General features: G+C 51.9%; 10 protein-coding genes across 10 annotated transcripts; 6 read left to right on the forward strand and 4 right to left on the reverse strand.

The window, feature by feature from the left end:
• Window positions 1-231: 231 nt before the first annotated feature.
• On the reverse strand, window positions 232-1,962 carry IAQ61_004246 (uncharacterized protein; the record flags this gene model as incomplete). The annotated part of the gene is made up of 5 exons (XM_003838852.1): window positions 232-505; window positions 569-1,176; window positions 1,225-1,448; window positions 1,515-1,815; window positions 1,876-1,962. The coding sequence occupies 5 exons, from the start codon at window positions 1,960-1,962 to the stop codon at window positions 232-234; spliced, it is 1,494 nt and encodes a 497-aa protein (XP_003838900.1).
• Window positions 1,963-3,084: 1,122 nt separating this feature from the next.
• IAQ61_004247 (uncharacterized protein) lies at window positions 3,085-4,230 on the forward strand (the record flags this gene model as incomplete). Its single annotated transcript, XM_003838853.2, has 1 exon — window positions 3,085-4,230. One exon carries the CDS (start codon window positions 3,085-3,087, stop codon window positions 4,228-4,230), a length of 1,146 nt encoding a protein of 381 aa, XP_003838901.2.
• A 426-nt stretch (window positions 4,231-4,656) lies between these two features.
• On the reverse strand, window positions 4,657-5,722 carry IAQ61_004248 (60S ribosomal protein uL10; the record flags this gene model as incomplete). Its single annotated transcript, XM_003838854.1, has 3 exons — window positions 4,657-5,230; window positions 5,282-5,414; window positions 5,479-5,722. 3 exons carry the CDS (start codon window positions 5,720-5,722, stop codon window positions 4,657-4,659), a joined length of 951 nt encoding a protein of 316 aa, XP_003838902.1.
• A 203-nt stretch (window positions 5,723-5,925) lies between these two features.
• TRM82 (tRNA (guanine-N(7)-)-methyltransferase non-catalytic subunit trm82) lies at window positions 5,926-7,540 on the forward strand (the record flags this gene model as incomplete). Its single annotated transcript, XM_003838855.1, has 4 exons — window positions 5,926-6,078; window positions 6,162-6,361; window positions 6,416-7,298; window positions 7,352-7,540. The coding sequence occupies 4 exons, from the start codon at window positions 5,926-5,928 to the stop codon at window positions 7,538-7,540; spliced, it is 1,425 nt and encodes a 474-aa protein (XP_003838903.1).
• Window positions 7,541-8,484: 944 nt separating this feature from the next.
• On the forward strand, window positions 8,485-9,843 carry CYS9 (Thioredoxin reductase; the record flags this gene model as incomplete). The annotated part of the gene is made up of 6 exons (XM_003838856.2): window positions 8,485-8,503; window positions 8,553-8,559; window positions 8,646-8,701; window positions 8,752-8,867; window positions 8,918-9,641; window positions 9,695-9,843. 6 exons carry the CDS (start codon window positions 8,485-8,487, stop codon window positions 9,841-9,843), a joined length of 1,071 nt encoding a protein of 356 aa, XP_003838904.2.
• Window positions 9,844-10,121: 278 nt separating this feature from the next.
• IAQ61_004251 (uncharacterized protein) lies at window positions 10,122-10,990 on the reverse strand (the record flags this gene model as incomplete). Its single annotated transcript, XM_066096270.1, has 5 exons — window positions 10,122-10,207; window positions 10,261-10,287; window positions 10,352-10,416; window positions 10,468-10,526; window positions 10,577-10,990. The coding sequence occupies 5 exons, from the start codon at window positions 10,988-10,990 to the stop codon at window positions 10,122-10,124; spliced, it is 651 nt and encodes a 216-aa protein (XP_065953588.1).
• Window positions 10,991-11,494: 504 nt separating this feature from the next.
• On the forward strand, window positions 11,495-13,228 carry IAQ61_004252 (uncharacterized protein; the record flags this gene model as incomplete). Its single annotated transcript, XM_066096271.1, has 3 exons — window positions 11,495-11,505; window positions 11,570-12,228; window positions 12,294-13,228. The coding sequence occupies 3 exons, from the start codon at window positions 11,495-11,497 to the stop codon at window positions 13,226-13,228; spliced, it is 1,605 nt and encodes a 534-aa protein (XP_065953589.1).
• Window positions 13,229-14,082: 854 nt separating this feature from the next.
• Window positions 14,083-15,475, forward strand: CYS3 (cystathionine gamma-lyase cys3; the record flags this gene model as incomplete). Its single annotated transcript, XM_003838858.1, has 3 exons — window positions 14,083-14,208; window positions 14,270-14,355; window positions 14,452-15,475. The coding sequence occupies 3 exons, from the start codon at window positions 14,083-14,085 to the stop codon at window positions 15,473-15,475; spliced, it is 1,236 nt and encodes a 411-aa protein (XP_003838906.1).
• Window positions 15,476-16,049: 574 nt separating this feature from the next.
• Window positions 16,050-17,535, reverse strand: IAQ61_004254 (uncharacterized protein; the record flags this gene model as incomplete). Its single annotated transcript, XM_003838859.2, has 2 exons — window positions 16,050-17,109; window positions 17,174-17,535. Coding segments are annotated over 2 exons (1,422 nt in total), but the record flags the coding sequence as incomplete, so codon positions are not given.
• A 346-nt stretch (window positions 17,536-17,881) lies between these two features.
• On the forward strand, window positions 17,882-18,181 carry IAQ61_004255 (mitochondrial 54S ribosomal protein mL53; the record flags this gene model as incomplete). Its single annotated transcript, XM_003838860.2, has 1 exon — window positions 17,882-18,181. One exon carries the CDS (start codon window positions 17,882-17,884, stop codon window positions 18,179-18,181), a length of 300 nt encoding a protein of 99 aa, XP_003838908.2.
• Window positions 18,182-18,498: the final 317 nt, after the last annotated feature.

The following is an 18,498-nucleotide window of genomic DNA, read 5'->3' on the forward strand; positions in this document are numbered from 1 at the left end:
GAAACTTGCTTTACTAACCTAGGCCAGGATGTGGTACCTAAGTACCTAGTGATATCTGTCTTCATGAGCCACGTGGAGGGCAACTGCATCCTGTCATCCAGACCTAGGAAACTCCTTGAACAGTATATACGCGAGTATCAAACAGTACCACGTTGATCCACATTCTTCCCCTTCATGTCCACAATTTGCCATTGCATTACCCACTGTGAGCATCGGTCGTCGAGGCAGTGTTCACCGTAAAGTTATTTCACATCGGTGCGCCTTCGGCGCAATCAAGAAGAAATTCTCAAACTCCATACTTTCTTCCGTAGCCGATTCTACCAAATGGATACCCTTGCACTCTCTGAAAAAGAACGCGACAGCGTACCGCAACTCCATACGTGCAAGATGGATGCCGATGCACGATCTTGCACCAGCGCCAAAAGGATGGAACGCGGTCTTTGCGGCGGGCGAGAGGGCTTCTGCCGTCTGCTCTTTGGAGGAGATCCATCGATGTGGGTTAAATCTGCATCAAGTCTTGTCAGTACCATACAGGATATGGGGAGTGGTTCGATGGGAGTAGACTTACCTCAATGGATCGTTCCAGATCTCAGGGTTACGGTGAAAAGTATAAGCTTGCGTATCCACAGTCACGCCTTGTGGGATGTAGTGGCCGCTGAAGCTCGTTCCGCCCTTGGGCACAACACGAGGAAGACTACTCGGCGCTGCTCCGTACAAACGTAGCGTCTCTTCAATCACAGCGTTCAACAGGGGAAGCTTGATCAAGTCGTTTTCAGTAAAGTTGTCGGCTAGCCCTGCAGCCTCGGCTTCCAACGCTGTTTGTAGTTGTGGTCGCTGGAGTACCGCCCAGGTAAGATAGGTCAAGGTGACACCGGTTGTATCTGTGCCCGCAATTATCACATTCATGGCTTCAATCCTGACATCCATATCGTCAATGTGTCCGTCGCCCTCTTTCTCACAGTCTTCGATCACCTTGGCGAATATATTGGCTTCTCCCGCATTCTGTCTTGCCATTTCGACAGCTCGTCCTGCTCCTTGGAGGATGAAGTCGTTTGCGTTGAACATTTCTTGAATTGCGTTCACCGGTATGTATCGAAGAAGGCGGAGAAACGGCATTTCAACCATGATTCCAGCACCCATTGTGAGTTTCTTGAGCACACGAATGAACTGGTTGGCCTCGAAGCGGGTCAGTTATGGCGTTATGTCAGGAATCGCTCAACCTACATGTCCCATCTCCAGCATACCGAAAGACTCGCCAAATGCAAGATGAGCACTGACATCTGATGCTAGAAGCATCCACCAGTTGTATACATCAGCTATGCTATCCAATGCATTTTCTCTGATCTTGGTGACAGCCAGGAAAGCCTTCTCACGAACTGTTGACTCCCAATTGTCCACCAGATAGCTTCTGCTAAACGACCTCGACAAGAGCTTGCGTCTTGGTCCGTCTAATCATCAGATCACCATGTCAGTACATGCTCCAATCATGTTCCGGGTCAAGGCTAGATACGTACGCTCGCGAGGATCTAGCATTGTGAACACACCAGGCTTTGGGAAATTGGCCAGTCGCAGGTACCATTCGCTCTTCAGAAACTTTGTACCAATCTTGTGGATCTCCTTGAACGCTTCCAGGTCTGCGATGCCCACCTCTGAGGGAGATAGCCGGACAACAGGGCCATAGCGTTGGTGGAGAGAATCAATGTAAAAGATTCGCTTTCCTGTCACAACCGCGTATTTGAGACGCAGATGTGTAAATCGTGTATACCATGGTCCGGGAAGATGTCGCGTGGGACACGTAAGTCCAACGTAGGCAAACTGTCATGTGAGGTGTCAGTGACCTCTACAAGCACCCTATCACTACCCAAAACATCTCACCTTTACAAAAATAGCCCCCAAAACAGATAGAAGTGCCAACATTGGCTTCGTCAGTGCCAATATACCCATGAGTGTAAATGGGGCCATGGGTGCGAGCTACGCAGGAACGTGAAAACCAGAACTGTAAGATGCTGGTCAAGGAGTCCGAGCATGTTCATTTAGGACGTCAAAGACGTATTGACGAGTAGTCAGCCATTGTCTGTTTCGGGAACTCGGTTTCATGGCTCACTATCTTTCCGATGAGTCGAGGCCACTTCTCGTGATCCATATGCTTCATGGCACAGCAGCATGCAGTCATGGACCACATATTTCAATCAATACTAACAGTGGAGCATTCGTCTAGGCCAAGGCGTTCTCAAAATAGATGATATTCTCTCCGAAAAAGCAGCTACTTGTGCTAGCCCTGTAGTTATTCTCGTGATTGTTCTCATGTGTCGACGAAATACTACCGTTCATATGCTCCGTTTGGCGTAGTGTAACACGAGGTAACGTCACGATAAGATGTCCTCGGGAATTGATCTTCCAGGCTTAACAAAGCTTAGTGTTACCCCGCAGTTAATTGGAAAATGATCCAATATTCACTCAAACTCTTTTTTCTGAAGATTATCGACCGGTCCCGAGTTTCACATATCTCTCGAGTTGCGGCAAGGATGGAGATCAAATAGCCCCTTATGGTGAGATTGCGAGTGTCTAACGCCACAAGAACAGTAACAGTCTTCCGGGGTCGAGGTACTTCGTTGATAGCGAGTGATCATCCGTTTTGCGCCTTGTTCATGCTCCACTTAACGAAAAAAGAAAACGTATGCGTAGGCGCAGTGCAAGCGTGGTCCACATGTAAGAGGGATACAAATCGAGACAACCTAGACGGGGAGACGGGTAGCCATTGCGCTATTTCTGGCCATTGTGGCGTTGACGCAGTTCAACCAATACTCATCAGTATGTTGTATAAAGTCGGACAACGATACTAGCTTCGAGACTGTGTGGAGGATCTGCTGGAGATCATCATTGCTCATTGTACGGCAACGCGTCCTTGTCAATCATACTAGGCCCAAACACTGGAAGCATTCCAATAATCTCATTAATTGATGGAGATGTGTGGTCATCATCAGTGCCTTTAGTCGTCGTTATTATCAATGATGGTTCTATGGTGCTGCTAGTAGCGACCAACAAGCGAACTAACCAAGCTATCAGCCCTAAAAAGGAAGGTACATGTTTGGAATAGTGAGAGACTTGCCCACAAACGATTGTAATCAAAGTTTCCTTCTCGCATCTTACCACAGACTCATCGTAGTCCATCCTGCACGACATCACTGCTCTTTCAAGATGAGGGTCTATGAGCACGATGCTTCGTCACCTTTGCTACAACGAGCTCTGAAGACGTCATTGCCGTACAGCATTACTCTCGTGTATCGCACAAAACACCCAAATCGGACAAAAGACGCACACAGTATTGCAACATTCCCTCCGATCATGGAAACGGTCCCGAAATGCTGGGCAGCAGCATATCTCGACCGCTCCATGCGTCCAGAAACCGAGCTATGGATCTTTGCTGCAGGAGAAGACCCAAATCACTCATCGAATCAGGATTTCTGTTCAGAATGTAGAATCGCAGTATTGTCCTTGTTTGATTACATGTCTTCACTCCTAGTCCCTCCAATGCATCCGGACAGCGAATTTGCTCTCGAGCTCGCAAAAAAGCACGAAATCGAGCATCCACACCCTCGAGAGGACGGCAGTTATGCCCTCTCCCCAGGAACCTACATGCGTCACTTACTCTACCCCAAAGTCGTTACGCTGGGAGCCTGCCATCGTCATGTCATGCGAATTTGCCACGATGCTGGCTTGGTCCGCAGCGAATTTCCCGGACCTGGCGCGGAATTGAACAAGTTCCTTTTCAAGCTCTCGGCCCTGCCTGAAACACGAGAATTACCAAAAGGTCTGCGGTGGGGTAAAGTGAGGGAACAGGACATTGAAATAGTCAAGGCGAGAACCTCTATTCCGCGATCAGCCCGCACACTGCTGTCATTGGACAGTTTGGGCGTGTTCGAAGAAGAGAGCGGTGCAATCATAGCTTGGACGTTCATTGGACTTGATGGCTCACTGACTACGCTCCACACGGAGGAAAATTACAGAGGAAAAGGCATAGCGAAAGCTGTGGCTGCCAGTATCATTAGACAATATGCGCCAGAGCTAGCGGTCGATCAGCGGGGAGACGCCTGGTCACATGCAGATGTGTATACGGATAATCTGCAGAGCGAGATTGTGTGCAGAAGCTTGGGCGGCGTAATCATGTGGAAGTGCTTTTGGCTGCGAGTTGACCTTGCGAACGCGGGAGGCTTGACACATTTACCGTGAGTGATTAGAGTGCTGTGACATTAGAACGTAGCATACGCGGAAATGGAACAGAGTAAAGTCATGCACACAATCGGGTAGATCTGTCCATGGTCAGTTGCGAACTCTTCGATGGTTTGTGGAAAATTAAGCTGAGGATAGGTAGCTCATTAAAAAATTAGAGTGTTGTTGTTGTTGTTTTTGATCCTCATCGAGGGATCTCAGGGTTAAAAAGAAAATAATCATAGCAGCAAAAACAAGATCAAGGGTCCGGCTTACCTGTTGAACGAGTGAGAATGACTGCTTGGGCAAGCATCACGTATACACTCAAGAATGGCGGTGTTCATCTGATCGTATTGTCGTTGACCGTTCTATATCATGAAGACATGTTTCGACAGACCGTAGTCATGCCGATATCTTTCAGGAAATGCTGTCAAAAGCCTGAATACTCTAATCGAACAGACCGAAGCCCATGTCCTCATCCTCATCAGACTCCTCCTTGGCCTCTTCCTTAGCCTCCTCCTTGGCAGCAGGGGCGGCACCACCGCTGGCGGCAGCACCAGCGGCAGGACCAGCAGAAGCATACTTGTCGGGGTTGGCAATGCGGTCCTTGAGCTCAGCAATCTCCTCCCACTCGTAGTCGGTCTCAATGGCAACAGAGAGGACGTTCTTGTATGAGTTGACGACCGAGTGCATGACGGAAGGCAGGGTCGGGAAGTTGGTGGCGAGCGAGATGCTGGCAATGGTGGCGATGGCCGACGAGAAAGCCTTGAGCAGCTGGGACTCCTCAATGTCCAAAACGCTGGGCGCGAAGGTCTGACCGTTGTCGTAGATCTGGTAGATACCCATACCATAGGTGAAGGGAGAAATTCCCAACAAGTTGAGGAGGGTAGCCTCAGAGGCACCGACCTTGTTACCGGCCTCAATGAGCTTCAAGTCGGAGGTAATTTCAATGGTACCACGGGCAATCTTGGTGGGAACACCGAGAGCCTGGAAGAAAGAAGTCTTTCCGGGTTCCATACCACTGCATTGTGTCAGTCTCCATTTCACGCATGTGCACAACAGGGCTCCTTACGTGTTTCCGGCTGGGACATACACATCGCCGGGAGCGAGTGCACCAGCACGGGCAGGGGCGGCGACACGGTTGGCGAGAATCTTGTCACGGATCTCCTTGAGATCAGAGTTGGTGAAGACGAAGCCGACGTTGCCTGCACCCGTATAAGTTATTGTAGTTGTGTAGTAAGCGCAGTCGCGCAGAGCGGGGCAACAAACCCTTGACGAAGGGAAGAAGTCGCTCGTACTCGGGAGAGTCGTTGATGAGACCCTTCAAAGCACGGCGGACCATGGTGTTCTTTCCCATGAGAACGACACCCTCACCGCGGAGGGATTGACGGATCTCGTGCATCTGCTGCGAAGAGACATTGTCGACGGTGACGATGAAGATGGACTTGTACTCCTTGAGGAGAGCCTCAAGCTTCTCGAAGTAGATGGCCTTGGATTCTTTCTTGCCCCCCATTGTGTTCGTTGTGACGCAAAGGGATGTTTAAGGACTTGAGTATTGTGTGATGTTTGTTGGTGAGTGGGAAGTCTGTCGCGAAGCTGCGAAAATGATCGAGTTGCTGTGGGGGTCCGTGCTCGCGTAACCTTACGCTAGCGCATCTCGACGCGGCTCTGGAAAAAGTCACTGACTCTGCCGATGAATGTCTTACACAATCAGTCATGGCTGTTCCTTACCAGTGTCTAATTGCTAGAAACTCATCTGCTGCAGCACCGGCTCAATGGACTCTCTTTGGCGCCAGTGGTCCAACTTTGGTAGTGCAGTCTAGCACAGGCACAATTTCGTCTTGGCCAGAGCAAACTACTACAACGACAGTGAGTGCAGAATGTGCAGTTGGCTTGTCTGCAGATTCCTTCATCATAGCACTATACGGTGTGGGTGCGGCTGATACGTTTAGGATGATCACCAGAATGATGGTGACCAAGAACGGCCTGGAAAGCGAATCAAGCTTGAACATCAAAAGGAGCAAAAGTCAAATTTTGCCAGCCTGATACTGTCTCATGACGGACAATATCTTGTCGGCATTACTGGTGAAGATAAGATGATAAGAGTCTTCAACATCGATGCCCAAAATCAACTGCATCAATTGAGCGAAAGGTAAGCCCAAGCAGCTAAAAATAATAACCACGAGATGGTACTAAGGCCATAAAGATGCATGTCGAGACGGCCATGTTCTATCGTCCTCACATCTGACGACTCGACCATCCTATGCGCAGACAAGTTTGGAGATGTCTATGCGCTCCCACTCATTCATTCACCCGATGATGAGCTGCCCGAGACACTAGCTAGTGAGCAGCTACCGCAAAAGGAAAAGGACTTTGCACCTTCCGCCACCACCCTCACTGTTCATTCTGGGAGGAACAGAAAAACACTAGAAGAGCAGCTCAAACAGAAAGCAAAAGGAATCGTAAAATCCAAAGAACCCATGCGATTCAAGCACGAGCTGCTCTTGGGACACGTCTCCATGCTCACAGATATCATCTACACTCAAGTTGATGGTCGAAAGTACATCATTACAGCAGATCGGGACGAGCATATCCGTATCTCGAGAGGCCAGCCGCAAGCACACATAATCGAAGGATTCTGTTTTGGACACGAGGCCTTCGTCAGCAAACTGTGTCTCACTGCGTCAGGAAAACTAGTTTCGGGTGGTGGTGACGACGAGCTGTTCGTGTGGGATTGGCAGAATTACCGACTTTTGGAGAAACTTCCCATCCGTACTCTCGTCTTGGACCATCTCAGAAGCCGTCCAGAGCTAGCTGTAATACCTCAAGACGACGCTAGCTTCAAAGTCGCAGTTTCTGGCATCTGGAATGTACCGGACAGCAGCACAGACATACTGGTAGCATGTGAAGGCATACCAGCGCTATTCGGCTTCAATATTGAGCGTCCGGCATCTGGGCACGCGATAGCACTGGATGGTAACGCATTGGCCGTGTCTTTCCTACAGCTATCCCAAACATCATACACCACTGTCGTCTCTATCGACAACATCCAAAAACCGGGGTCAACAACAGAACCACGTGATGACAAGGTAATTTCAATATCAAGCACTGATGGGTGAACGCTCTTTGATAACATCCCTAGGTATCTCGACTGCAGTACTTTGCAAGGGCGTTAGATGGTTGCTGGCAGGAGAATGCGGAAGCGTCGTTGTCTTTGGCCTCGTTCGAACGAGGATGCGGCGATGCGCCCAGCTCCACTGACACACAGGCGATACAGAGTATGCTATATAGTGTAGAGAACCTCAGAAAGCGACCAGGCTCGGAGGACTAGACGTCAATGAAGCAAAAATGCGCGTGATCACTTAGTGAAATAGATGCCCCACCCCGTTCAGGCAGTCGGCACAACATGACAATTTGCGCGTGACGTGTGCGGCTCCGGACTGGCATACCGTACGGTGTAATCAGACGGAAGTATCCCCTTACACGACCCTGTTGTTTGAGTGCAGTTGTTGGGAGAGCATTCGGCAACATGATGCAAAATTCGGGACTAGCGAGTCGACACATTGGCGACAGTTTTTGTGAGCATTGTGACATGATTGTGTCAGATTGCCATGCATTTACATGGGCCTGGGTCTAGTACACTTGGATTTCTAAGAGATCTGGCGGCGATCTTCACACCGGCGCCGATGGCGTAACCGCAACATCGGCCAATTTTTCTTGTACCGATAAAATCGTCAACTCTCCAGTCTCCAACGACTTTCCTGGTTCCAAAACTGTACAACAACACTTACCTGCCAGAGATTTGATAGTTGACTTCGGCTTCCTTGCCTTCGAGTATCTTTGTAAACTTTTCCCGTGTCTGCCCCACTCCCTACGCCTCGGCGCATCATCCAACAAACATACTTGAAATTCCCGAGGCTTGACTAAGACACCGACTGCTCAGTCATTCTCCGCATCTGGATTGTTCACCAAGTCACCTTCTAGCCCCTTCTCTAGGAGTGCTAATTAGACCTCACTTAAAAGGCTTTCATCCTTCCCTTCGCACGCTCAACTTCCATCGCCCTCAGCTCAGACCCACGACACAACTTACGCGCCGACCCCGCCTACATCGCCAAACTGTTCGCCTCAGCCTTTAAAAGAGCGACCTCTTCCCGGGTTCTATCCTTATTCTCTATACCTGTCGTTGCTGCTAGTTCCTATAACCAGCGCATATCGCCAACCGCAGGGTTATCTGCTGCAAATTTGACAGCAAAGCCAAAGGTCGACACGAGAAGGATGCACTCAAAGCTAGTTAGTAAGTTTTGCCCCGTTTATCTTTAAATTTTAATACTGATTGAATGCAGTTATCGGGTGAGTCTCCGCTACTATGTGCGACTGTCTCTATCAGGCGCGGTCTTATGGAATTTGCCATCTTAATGGAAACTAACATCTCTTAGCTCAGGGCCAGCAGGCCACACTGCAGCCATTTATGCTGCACGCGCCGATCTGCAACGTAAGACAGTCGTACTATTTTTGTGGGTAATCTTTGCTAATAATGTGCAGCTGTCCTTTACGAAGGTTTTATGGCCCTCGGTATAGCCGCAGGTGGTCAATTGACCACCACGGATGAGGTTGAGAACTTCCCAGGGTTCACAAAGATCGGAGGTGGAAAATTGATGGTAAATTTTGCGTACACGATTTACACCTGAACACCACTCACAATTTCTAGGAACAAATGCGCGAACAATCCGAAGCCTGCGGCACCGAAATCATCTCCCAAACCGTTGCCAAGGTCGACCTAAAGTCACGTCCTTTCAAATACTGGTTGCACCCCATGGGCGACGATGAAGAGATCGAGGAGGAGGAACACACTGCGGACGCTTTGATCATTGCAACAGGCGCAAAGGCCAGACGGCTGAATCTACCAGGAGAGGAAAAATACTGGGGCAACGGCGTCTCCGCTTGCGCAGTATGCGACGGCTCCCTGCCCATGTTCCGTGATCAGCCCCTCGTGGTCATTGGAGGTGGTGACTCGGCAGTTGAAGAGGCACTATACCTCACCAAGAAGGCAAAGAAGGTCACCGTACTTGTACGGAGAGACCAGCTCCGAGCAAGCAGAACGAATGCCCGACGATTGACTACCCACCCCAAGGTTCAAGTCATGTTCAACACCAGCGCGAGCGAAATCAAGGGCGAGGAGAAGAAGAACGGTTTAATGACCCACCTTGTGGTCAAGAACAACGTGACCAAAGAGGAGACTGTCCTCGAAGCAAAGGGCTTGTTTTACGCCGTCGGTCACGATCCCGCGACTGAGCTGTTCAAGGGCCAACTCGACATGGATGAGGACGGTTATCTCATCACGAAGCCGGGAGAGGGTCTCACTAGCGTAGAGGGTGTCTTTGCCGCTGGCGATGTTCAGGACAAGCGATACCGTCAAGCCATTACCAGTGCAGGTTCGTACCCTTTATCTACCCTGCATTGGGAAGCATTGCTAATCTTTAAATAGGATCTGGCTGCATCGCTGCCCTCGAAGCCGAGAAGTGGCTCGCTGAGCGAGACAGTGGCGTGGACAACGAGTTGGAGACTGAGAACCAGGCCGAAAAGTCGCAGACAAACGGCGTCGTGCCGGAATACCGCTCCAACCCACTGCTGTGATTTGTCGTTTTGCCCATCAAGGCTTAGTAGAATACTTGCGTCATGTTTAGCGGCTATTTTGGGATATGGGGGCATATATAGACCAGGGATAATGTTTTGGCACAGGCTTGCCCGGGGCCAAGCATGTTACAGAATCTAGATAGAATTGGCCACCTGGTATAGACAGCAGTCATACAAGATCCGCATGCTCCCAGCTCGACGTTTGAGGTCTGTGCTCTGTATGTGCTGTATGTGACGGCAACAAGATATCAAGGACGAAGAGATCCGATAGTTCAATGTCACATTACGATGCAATGCACTTTTTGTAAGTGCGTTTGCTGCCTGGCCGAAACCCTAGTAGGGTGATGTGTAAGATATACAGCATCTACGCCACATATCAACGACCAAACCCAGGGGCTCTAAGGAGGTTGAGCGCACTTTCGAAAGCCTTCACCACGCTGATGTCTGCGCAAAGTCAGGAACTGTTCCAAATACGGGGGTTTTACAGTGCAGAGGATGATCATCTTACAATGATTGCGTGTCGTCTCCAATGTATCCTCCGAGTGTCGTACATAGGTTGAGCGGGTTTGGAGACTTCAACGTCATCAGCGATGCATTTCATATTGTACTCATCTTCCGCCATACCGATGATACGTTCGCCCTGTCTCATGCGCGTGTCCAGACTCTGCCCATATGCGGAAATACTATATTCGGTGTCAATACAGTTCACATGTGTGTCGACGCGAAGCAGTACATTCATCAGACTGTCAAACTCTAGCATCAACTCATTTTCTTCACCGTGGCACTTGTCCATGGCTGCATGGTAGCGTGAATGTAGGTCATCCCAATCAAAATCAGAGATTGGATCCGCTGGACCGTTGTCGATTGACTCGTCCTCGCTGTTGACATCAGATTGCTCCTCACCTGTATCATCATCTCGCTGCTGGGCTGATGGCGGACGCGCTGTGTCATCGGAGTTCATTCGCTTGTGGGCCGGTCGCGAGGCTTCCGCGTCCTTGGTCGCTGGCGGCTCAGACTTCGCAGAAGGTTTATCCTCCATGGCAGGTAGCTGGGACGCGGCTTGGGTCAGTACCGGAGGTGATGAGCGAATCTCTGACGGAAGGTCAAGTGGTAAAGACGATTCAAACGCGTTGCCTGGGCTGCTCATTGGCGATGATGAGGATGCACGGGGTCAGTGCTGTAGGTTAATGATCAGCAGCGATACCAGCAACCTCTCCGCATCAGGGAGGGCTCTCGACGCGTCCGTCTCTATGGGTGAGTGATACCTAGACATAGACCGCTATGTTGCAGATGGTGAGCGACAGCCAATGCAGGAACGGCGCGGCCCGCTGTGATGCATGTCCATGGACGATCACGTGAAGCATGGTGCTTTCCGTTTCCGTCACACGCAGCATGACATCGGTTGGAAAGAGCGTCTGACTCGCGTCTTGCGCCCATCGCCTGCTGCTGTTTCGGTCACACAGCCTCCAGCCTCCGAGTTCACGGCGTGCACAAGTTTTGTTCTGTTTTGTTCCTTTTCTTGCACATCACATCCATTCTATTCCCAGCCAGCACCTCCCAACTCTCCACAACCCAAACCAGGCAGCCGTTGCTGGGCAGGCTCCATGGATACATAGATACCCGCAAACCTCCACGGCAACGCACCCTCACCATGGGCTCGCTGTACCTTCCAGCCCTACTACTTTACGGAATACCGGGCGGCGAGAATACCTAACCTTTCCGATAGGATGGAGTGCGACATTTGTGGCAAGGCCGGCGACGTAGGCCACGGCCTCCACTGTATCACTTGTGCCCGCTCCCACCTAGAACAACCCCGCATCGACCTTGCGCGCATACTGATAGACCGCGATGCTGTCGAGAAGCATGTCAACGCGGTCGTCCAGGGCTCCGAGGACGAGGCAGTGCAGCACGTTTCTCTGACCGACTCCAAGGGCGGCCTGCTTGTCGATCGACATGAGTGTACCAACAACCTGAACTGGCAGCGTACCAAGGCCGAGACCGCAGTCATACGAGAACGCCTCGAGTGTATAGCCGCGCAGGCAGCCCAGCTTCGAAACCAAATGGAGGCTACGAGGAGGCAGATCGAGGCCAAGCGCGCGGAGACTGCGCAACGCAAGTCCGACTTCTCTTCTGCGACATATGGCATTGAGTCACGCCGCGCCAACGAACTAGACAAGGTCCAGCAGCATGTGAAGAAGCTAGAATACAGATCAGAGAAGATGCACCATGACACGGTGGAGTTGCGCATGCAGCTTTGCACGACCTCTGCCAAACTGGCGGGCCTCAAGCTCACTAAGCGAAAAACGAGGGACGGAGGTTACAAAGAAGTCTTCAGTATTGGGCCGGGCACACGTCTGCGAATCTGGGATTTGAGAGAGTTGAATGGTAAGCCTGTTTTAGAAGTTGCAAACTGATGCTGTATACTAACGTGGTCCTAGATGCTCCGCCAGACGGGCTTTCGGCATCACTGGCTGCAGTAGCCCAACTGCTTGTCCGAGTTGCTGCTTATCTAGGCATCCGCCTTCCTGCTGAGATCACACTACCTCATAGTGATTACCCACAACCCACCATATTCAGCCCGGCCTCGTCGTATCAAGGCAAGAAAGTGCCATTTCCTGGCTCGACACCCTCGCACTCCTCGACGGCAAGCCCAGAAGCTTCCCGTACACTTGATCCACGCGTACATCTACCGAAGCCCCGGACACTGTTTGTTGATCGTCCTTTGGGTCATCTTTCCGCCGAAGACCCGTTAGCGTACTCATCCTTTATGGAGGGTGTTTCCTTGCTCGCCTATAACATCGCTTGGCTGTGCCGAAGTCAGGGCATGAAAGACAGTTTTAAGCAGTGGGAAGATGTCTGTCCTGTAGGCCGCAACCTGTACCGTCTTCTTATCGCCCAGGAAAGCTATCTCCCGCAACGACTGGAGAATCCACTGCACAAGGATCTGACGACGAGCAAATCATCAAGGGCGGCTTTGAGAAAGACGGCTGTGGGGTTTGGGCAGCTATCCCATGCAACCTCGCACTCATTCATGAACATTGCGGAGAACGCACAGTATCTAAGTGGATGGGCTTTGACGGCTACGAAGATTGTTGACGAACTCAAATCTTTCCTGCTTGCTGAGCAACAGGCACAAGAGTGGGATGTAGTCAACCAGAAGGAGTGGGAGGACATGGAGAATCTCATGGCCGAGGATCCTGTTGTTGTCGGGGAGAAACGGCGGGGTCATGTACCGGTTGGTGATGGACGCAGCTTCCTTACTTCTATGACGTCGAATGGAAAGTCTTCGCTGGTATCGAGGGTCGATGCATCGGAAGGAGAGCAAGCTGGGCGGAGGAAAGGCTCGAGCGGGTGGATGAAGTTGAAGAGCAGACCTGAGGGATGAGGGCAGATGTGAAAGATGGCATATGCTCCAGTAGTAGATTATAGATTCGATATGGAATATAACCTCTCGTACATCAACCAGACTGTGCCAGAAGTACTGTTTCGGTACAAGTATGCACTCTGCTAGTAGGTTGAACACACGCCTTCAAGAATGCAATAGGTAGTGTGGCACCAGCCTACAACAAACCAAGTCGGTTTGCTTGGCATGATGCTCACCTGCAGCACCCTAGCCCTTCTCATGGCAAAGAGCAGAGTCACTGTAATGGTACATGGAGACCGCATCGGAAACAAGATCTTCCCGGGTAGACATGGACTGCAAGCCAAAAGGCCAAGGCCGCTACAAGCCTCGCGGGAAGTCGTCGAATGGTGCCATCCGCACTAACGCTCCCCCCAGAACGAACCCAGAACGCGCCGCCTCTCGTTTCCTCTCTGGGCTTTTAATAATCCGTTGCTGAGAAATCTAACAGCTCGTCCGCCGGGCGGAGAAGAAAAACTTTGAAACGCTCGTATATATAAAGATGGTGGAAAAGGCCGTCTCCAGGTGGGAGAACTGGATACTATTACACCATAGCAACTCGCATTTGCACCCTCAGCCAAACAAAGGCGCGCATATAGCGAACCGCCCCATCCACCCCCCCCCGCAGTCTGGCAGGCGCACTAGTATCATTATTTCACAACAGGAAGTCGCATCCCATTTGAACGCCTGATTCTTCTTTCCTCCTCCTCCTCCTCCTCCTCCTTCTCCTCCTCCGCAGAGACATTTTCAACTCTGTGACGCCCACACCTATCGAATTGAGCACAGGGCGAGAAAGAAAAAACAATTGCGGATTCATTCGGACCGTTCGAGCAAAAAATATGACAGTCTCCGAGCAACCCATTGATACGCCCCCGCGCGCCCCTTCGCCAGTCCATAGATTTGGCACGCTGGCAGTTCATGCTGGAAGTCCTCATGATCCTGTTACGGGCGCTGTGATTGAAGCTGTGAGTATATTAGTTACCCCTCCCGTGTTCGTTGAAAACCTCCAAGTCCTGACAGCGGTAGATTTCCCTCTCGACTACATTTGCGCAAACGGCGGTTGGAAAGCCAGTGGGCGAGTACGAGTACGCACGATCTTCAAACCCGAACCGGTAGGTTAATTTGCATCTCTCCCCCTCTCTCCCAAGAGAAACAGCGAAGAATCGAATGAAAAACACAATCAATCAATCTAACAATTCACGTTCTAGCGACAATTTTGAGCGTGCCGTTGCCGCTCTCGAGCACGCCCGCTATGCGCTCGCTTTCAGTTCCGGATCCGCAACCACAGCCAACATCCTGCAATCCCTCGCCGCAGGATCACACGTAGTCTCGGTATCCGACGTATACGGCGGCACGCACCGCTACTTCACCAAAGTCGCCCTCACACACGATGTCAAAGTGACCTTCAGCCCGAGCATAGAAATCGACATTGCCGAGCTCATTCGCCCCGAGACCAAGCTCATCTGGATCGAGTCGCCGTCAAACCCCACCCTCACGCTCGTTGACATCCGCAAGGTCTCGACCATCGCCCACCAACATGGCATCATGGTTGTAGTCGACAACACCTTCATGTCACCCTATGTGCAGAACCCGCTGGACCACGGCGCCGACATTGTCGTCCACTCCGTCACAAAATACATCAACGGCCACTCAGACGTCGTCATGGGCGTCGCTGCCTTCAACTCGCCCCAACTCTTCGACCGCCTCTCCTTCCTACAAAACGCAATCGGCGCCGTCCCCTCGGCTTTTGACTGCTGGCTCGCCCACCGCGGTCTCAAAACCCTCCACCTGCGCGCCCGCGAAGCCACCAAGAATGCCACAAACGTCGCCACCGCCCTCGAGACATCCCCCCACGTCGTCTCGGTGAATTACCCGGGTCTGGCATCGCACCCCCAGCGCGCCATTGCTCTCAAGCAGCACCGCGATGGCATGGGCGGAGGCATGCTCTCGTTCCGCATCCAGGGCGGCCACGAGGCTGCTGAGCGCTTCTGCCAGGCCACCCGCATCTTCACGCTCGCCGAGTCCCTTGGCGGCGTCGAGTCGCTCGTAGAGGTGCCCAGCGCCATGACGCACGGCGGGATTCCCAAGGACCAGCGCGAGGCGGCTGGTGTGTTTGACGACTTGGTTCGCATCAGCTGCGGTGTCGAGGACGAGGCGGATTTGGTGGCGGATGTGTTGCAGGCGCTCGAGAAGGCGGTTGTGGGGCCCAAGGTTAAGAATGGTGTGGCGTAGAGGGGGGATGATGGAGAGTCTGTGGGAGGTTTACTTTTAGATCTTCTTCTCCTTCTTCGTCTTCTTTCCCATTCTGTGGCAGAGACGAGGAATGGATATGAGCATGATAGATGAGGCGTTTTTTCTTCTTTTTCGTCTCTTTGTTTTTGCATTTTCTTTAGAGGGCGGGGATGGGGGAGGGAGAGCTGGGACTAAGAGTTACCCGCTTGTGATATCTACGAGAGAGATGTCTGAGATGGTAAAGCAAGATGGTGAAGTAAGACGGTCAAACAAGACAATGAAGCAAGAGCGATAGATGGAGCTGAGACAATGAACAAACTCTGGGTTTTCTTGTTGTTCCAAGGAAAAAGAAGAGATTAGAGTTTGACAGATGACAGAGGTTGATGATATGTGTGTGCATGTTGATGTTTAATTTAATCATCTACTATCCCACAACGACGACGATTGACGATTGACGACAGACAAGTCTAGAAGATCAATATATAGAGGGAACAAGCAGGTAGAAAATAGATGAATGATACTATTCCATCCATCCATCCATTCATACAATTCCACCACCTTGCCAACTAGCCAACTACAACTCATCCCTCTGTCTCTGCGCCTCACCCTGTTGCGTCCCTGCCTGCCCTGTCTGCGCTGCCTGACCCTCCTGCTCCTGTGCCCCCTGCTTCTGCTGCTGCTCAAACTTCGCGGCCTCAACCCGTTCATCCCACATCTTCTTCTTGGGATTGCGCGGGCCATGACCCGGCTCTAGAATAGTGCCGTCGCCGCGTCGGACCGGGGCGTCGGGGTCATCATCGCCTTGCTGCATGGGGTTGTCTCTGAGTTGTGGGTGGATGGGGGTGTCTTCTTGTTGCTGATCCTGCTGCTGTTCCGCCATATTGCCAACGATTTGCGAGTGAGAATGCGGCGGACTGGGATCGGCCGCACCCTGCATATAACCTCTGCCGCCGCCGCCAACGCGAACGAAATGCGGAGGGGCGTTGGGATCCGTGTTTCGTCTTGGAATTCCGCCTGTTGCGCTGGGTTTGACAATCAGGCTAGACGAAGACGAGGACGAGAGCGCGGGACTGGAACTTGCTGCTGCAGAAGCGGCGCCGCCACCGACGGGCAAAAGGGCGAAGAAGAGGCGAAAAGCGAGTTTGAGGGGCCAGATGAGGAACCAGGTGAGGGGACCGTAGAGCCAGCGGCGAAAGACGAGCCAGATGACGGTGGTGATGAGCACGTAAAACGTCGTTTCGAGATACCAGGTATCGCTCTTTGTGCTCTGGAGCAGCGTCGTCACCAGCGCCTTGCTATTCGCCAACAACGTGTTTAAATCTGCGTATTTTTCCCCCAGTTCCGCCAGTGCCGCCGTTGACTGCTCGAGGGTTTCTTGGGCAAAGCGCGAGCGCGACAGCTCGTCTTGCATCAACTGGTGCGTGCGGCGCAGGGCGGCGGTGACGTCCGACGAGGCTTGGGCTACGACTTCGCCCTCTGAGAAGCCTTTTTGCTGCTTTCGTTGGCGGTAGGTTGAGGAGGGGGTTGAGGAGCCGGACTGGAGGTTGTTGAAGAGGAGTTCGCGTTCCTTGAGCTTTGCACGGTCGGCGTTGTGTTTGGCTGTCAGTTGGGCTTTTCGATACTGTACTCGTGATCTACAAATAATCAGGATACATGCCACGATGTGATGATGTGGGTCTAGATTCTGGGGCAACATACGACTTGAGATCTTCAGTCAACCGTGCAAGCAACACCGCAAGCCTATTCCTCTCGTTCTCTTTAGCGCCGTCCTTCCGCCTACCGTCAAGACGAGCCTGCTGCGTAATATCCTCGACCTCCTGACGAAGCAGTTCCAAGTCCTCCTCGATCCCCTTCAACGTCTCGTGTATCTCAGCACTCAACTCCAAGCGCACGTCTCCCTCGTCCGTGCCGTCGAGTGGCAGCGATCCAGGCTGGAACTCTAGCTTGGCGAGCCGGTGTATCAATTGACCAGCCGCCTTGTTCGCCTCCGATAGTGCAGTGAGACGTGTTGTTAGGGCTTGTGTGGTGGAAGGGAGGGGCGGCATGGCTGCGTTTGCGTCCTGGGGGGGGGGGAAGGTAGATGTATGCGCCCAAGTACTATGACGGAGACACTACGGCTGGCCGTTGGAGCGGAGTGCACACGTTACAATTCCAGCTAGCCGTTTGACCCAAGTACACACCTCACAATTCCAGCTAGCCGTTTGACCCAAGTACACACCTCACAAAGCCACCCATCCACCCCCACTCCCACACAAGCTCATCGCAAACCAATCCGCCGCACACACCAACCCAACCACAAATCTCCAAACCACCAGCACAACCCGCAACGAGCCCTCCCCCCGCCCCAATCACAGCGCAAAACACACCTCCCACACATACACATACACCCAAACCCGCCCACCCGCAATGATAACCAGATTCCTAACCGACGTGCGCGTAACCTTCAACCCCTTCAACCCGCGCTCCAAGCCCGCACGCCTCTTCCTATCGCTCATACCGCCCAATGCGCGTGCCGACGGCATGAAGATTGAATCCACAATGTTGCCACGGACTAGTAAGGCGCCTGCGACGCTGGCTGTCAAGTTCAGTACGTTTACTGCTTCTTTTTTGTTTTGTTGGAGAGGAGGTTGGAGGGGGGTCCGGGGAGAAGCAGACAGGATGTGCGAGTTGGCTTCGGAGGGCTCCTGGTTCAAGCGGATGGATTAGGGGGGAAAAACAATATAGTTGTGGTTGTGTCATTGCTAATGCTTGTGTAGAGGATGGCAAGGAGATGAACCTCCAATTGGACACCATGAGGATCCCGCAGGTTGTCGAAGAGGTTGACAGACATTCACGGTCGCTGGCACGGAAGGAGGAATTAAATGGCAATTGATACATACATCCCACATCTGCATCACCCATGTACACCATGTTCCTCCGAGTTCAGATAATGCATTGGGACGGCGTCACGGATATTCCTCATGCACACGTATGAGCTTGTAAGATGAGTTGTTTCTAGAGTCTTATGTAGATTGCCCTCATTC

Source organism: Plenodomus lingam (genome assembly GCF_022343315.1).
Source record: "Plenodomus lingam strain CAN1 chromosome Unknown contig_19, whole genome shotgun sequence".
Lineage (NCBI taxonomy): Eukaryota > Fungi > Ascomycota > Dothideomycetes > Pleosporales > Leptosphaeriaceae > Plenodomus > Plenodomus lingam.